The 3836-nt window shown below is 56.0% G+C and overlaps 1 protein-coding gene across 1 annotated transcript in view; it reads left to right on the top strand.

The window, feature by feature from the left end:
• Positions 1-18: 18 nt before the first annotated feature.
• LZTS1 (leucine zipper tumor suppressor 1) overlaps positions 19-3836 on the top strand; it is a 6019-nt gene continuing 2201 nt past the window's right edge. Inside the window, exons 1-2 of the mRNA XM_057387239.1 lie at positions 19-481; positions 1900-2691. Of these exons, the coding sequence (XP_057243222.1) occupies positions 131-481; positions 1900-2691 (1143 nt within the window). The 5' untranslated portion in view covers positions 19-130. The remainder of the gene's footprint in view (positions 482-1899; positions 2692-3836) is intronic.

Raw genomic sequence — 3836 nt, forward strand, 5'->3', positions numbered from 1 at the left:
CCCCAACCCCGACGGCTGCAGCCACCCCGTCCCTGTCCCCTGACGCTGTCCCCGTGTCCCCGTGTCCCCAGGCTCGCCGCTCCCGGCCGCGCCGAGGGCTCTGCTATGATCTGGCGGTGTCGGGAGCAGCATGGGCAGCGTCAGCAGCCTCATCTCCGGCCACAGCTTCCACTCCAAGCACTGCCGCGCCTCSCAGCACAAACTGCGCAAACCCTCGCACCTCAAAAAACTCAACCGCTACTCGGACGGGCTGCTCCGCTTCGGCTTCTCGCAGGACTCCGGCCACAAGTCCGGCTCCAAGAGCAGCAAGAATGAGGATTTTTTTTACATCAAGGTCAGCCAGAAGCCGCACGGTCCCCACCGGCCGGACTACACGGCGCTGGCCGGAGGAGAGCTGGGCGTGCCCGCCGGGACCAGCGGGCTGGACTTCGGGACGCCCACGCCGCAGAAGTTGATGCCGTTCCCGAGCCAGCTGGAGGTGGTGAGTGGGTGAAGGTGGCCCTGGGAGTGAGGGGACAGCGTTAAAATGTCCTCAGGGCTCAGCGCGGGGCTGTCCTGCTCGCGGTCCACGAGGGAGATCGGGGCACAGGGTTTGTGTTGGGGAGCGAGAGAGCAGGGGCAGCTCAGGATGCTCTGGCGCTCTCGGCTTTTGGGGATTTGGATCAGCAGAACAGCCCCGGGGGGTTTGGAATCTTTAATTTCAAACTGCTCGGCCAGCAGCATCCTCCCGAGGGGGCACACGGGGCGGGAGGAGCTGGGGTCGGTGTGAAGAGGAAGATTGAGGCAGAGGGTTTGCGCTGGCGCTCTCGGCTTCTGGGGATTTGGATCAGCAGAACAGCCTCGGGGTGTTTGGATCCTTTAATTTCCAAACCCAGCAGAGCCAGGCTCAGCCAGCAGCATCCTCCCGAGGGGGCACAAGGGGCAGGAGGAGCTGGGGTCGGTGCCGACGAGGAAGATCAGGGCAGAGGGTTTGCGCTGGCGCTCTCGGCTTTTGGGGATTTGGATCAGCAGAACAGCCCCGGGGAGTTTGGAATCTTTAATTTTCTAACCCAGCAGAGACAGGCTCAGCCAGCAGCATCCTCCCGAGGGGGCACAAGGGCCGGGAGGAGCTGGGGTCGGTGCCGACGAGGAAGATCGGGGCAGAGAGTTTGCGCTGGCGCTCTCGGCTTTTGGGGATTTGGGTCAGCAGCGCCGCCCGGGGGGTTTGGAATCTTTAATTTCCAAACCCAGCAGAGGCAGGCTCAACCAGCAGCATCCTCCCGAGGGGGCACAAAGGTCAGGAGGACCCACGAGGAGCTGGGGTCGGTGCTGACGGGGAAGATCGGGGCAGAGGGTTTGTGCTGGGGAGCTGGGGGTGCTCTGGCGCTCTCGGCTTTTGGGGATTTGGGTCAGCAGAACCGCCCGGGGGGTTTGGAATTTTTAATTTCCAAACCCAGCAGAGCCAGGCTCGGTCAGCAGCATCCTCCCGAGGGGGCACAAAGGTCAGGAGGACCCACGAGGAGCTGCGGTCGGTGTGAAGAGGAAGATCGGGGCAGAGGGTTTGTGCTGGGGAGCTGGGGGTGCTCTGACGTTCTCGGCTTTTGGGGATTTGGATCAGCAGCACGGCCCGGGAGGTTTGGAATTTTTAATTTCCAAACCCAGCAGAGGCAGGCTCAACCAGCAGCATCCTCCCGAGGGGGCACACGGGACGGGAGGAGCTGCGGTCGGTGCTGAGGAGGAAGATCGGGGCAGAGGGTTTGTGCTGGCGCTCTCGGCTTTTGGGGATTTGGATCAGCAGAACCGCCCCGGGGGGTTGGAATCTTTAATTTCAAACTGCTCAGTCAGCAGCATCTTCCCGAGGGGGAACACGGGCCGGGAGGAGCTGCGGTCGGTGCTGACGGCTCCGCTCTTCCCTCGCAGGCCGGGGAGAAGCCGCTCCCCCGTCCCACCGCCTTCAAACCGGTGCTGCCGCGCTCCGGGGCTCTCCTGCGCTCATCCCCCGAGGCCCCTCCGCTGCACCCTCCGGACAAAGGCAAGGAGCAGGAGCTGCGGCCGCTGCCGTGCTCGGGGGGTCTGTCCGACTCCGGCCGTAACTCCATGTCCAGCCTGCCCACGCACAGCACCAGCAGCAGCTACCAACTGGAGCCGCTGGTGACACCCATGGGCCCCATCAGCCGCTTCGGCGGCTCTGCCCACAACATCCTGCAGTGCGCCGTCATCCAGGACAGCAACATGATGAGCCTCAAGGCCATGTCCTTCTCGGACGGCGGCAACAAGATCCTAAACCCGGGCAAAGCCGCCCAAAAAGCCGCCTGCGTGCGCTCGCCGCTGGCCACCGACGATTCCACCATCCAGGAGCTGGAGCAGAAGCTGCTGGAGAGGGAAGGGGAGCTGCAGGAGCTGCAGTCGAGCTTCGAGGAGAAGGAAATCAGCTCCTGCCAGGCGTACGAGGAGAAGCAGCGGCGCTGCAAGGAGGAGCTGGAGGGGCTGAAGCAGAAATGCAACAGCAAACTGAAGCAGACGTCGCAGAAAACGCAGCGGACGCAGCAGGTGCTGCACCTGCAGGTTTTYCAGCTGCAGCAGGAGAAGCAGCAGCTCCGTGAAGAGCTGGAGAAACTGGTGAAGGAGCAGAACSTGCTGGAGACCAAGCTGAGGTCCTACGAGAAGGAGAAGACCAGCTTTGCACCGGCGCTGGAGGAGACGCAGTGGGAGGTGAGAGGGRAAAGGGTGAAGGGGTTGGGGAGGGGGAGAGATCCAAACAACCCCAGACCTTCCCATCCCTGTGCTGCAGCCAGGAGGAGCTCCCAGGGTGCAGGAAATGGATAGGAAATATCAGAAAGTGGATATGAAATCCCGGGAAATGGATAGGAAATCTCAGGAAATGGATAAGAAATCTCAGGAAATGGATAGGAAATCTCAGAAAGTGGATATGAAATCCCGGGAAATGAATAGGAAATCTCAGAAAGTCGATATGAAATCCCTGGAAATGGGTATGAAATCTCAGGAAATGGATATAAAATCCCAGGAAACGATAGGAAATCTCAGGAAATTTATATGGAATCTCAGGAAATGGATAGGAAATGTCAGAAAGTGGATATGAAATCCCAGGAAAGGGGTAGGAAATCCCTGGAAATTGATAGGAAATCTCAGGAAATGGATAGGAAATATCAGGAAATGGATAGGAAATCTCAGGAAATTGGTATGAAATTTCAGGAAATGGATAGGAAATCTCAGGAAATGGATAGGAAATCTCAGAAAGTCGATATGAAATCCCAGGAAAGGGGTATGAAATCCCTGGAAATGGGTATGAAATCTCAGGAAATGGATAGGAAATCTCAGGAAATGGGTAGGAAATTTCAGGAAATGGATAGGAAATCCCAGGAAATGGATAGGAAATCCCAGGAGAGCCCCAGGCTGTCCCATGGTGTGTTTTGATAATTGAGGTTCTCACTGCCCCTCATCAAAACCCCTGCATAAAACCCCTTCAGCCATTAAAATAAAACAAATAATAGATTTAAATAAATGCAGTGTGTAAATAAATATATACACGTAAATACACATATAAACTTAAATAAATAAATAAATAACATATTTAAATAAATAAATGTAAATAATTAATTAAAAAAATATATTTAAATAAATTAATAATGTATTTAAATAAATAAAAAAAAATAGAATAAATAGAATAAAAAGGCATTCCCAGCCTCCAGCACGGGGTGTTCTGGCTGCAGCCCCACAGGAGCAGTAAAGCTGCCTTCCCACGAGGAAATAGGAACTCCTTGGTGAGGGAGCACTAAAACCTTCCACACTCTGCTTAAGCTGGATTTACTCACTCCTGGCTTGATTTACTCACTCCT

The sequence above is a fragment of the Malurus melanocephalus genome, unplaced genomic scaffold, assembly GCF_030028575.1.
Source record: "Malurus melanocephalus ecotype Western Australia unplaced genomic scaffold, MMel_1.1 scaffold_1161, whole genome shotgun sequence".
Classification (NCBI taxonomy): Eukaryota; Metazoa; Chordata; class Aves; order Passeriformes; family Maluridae; genus Malurus; species Malurus melanocephalus.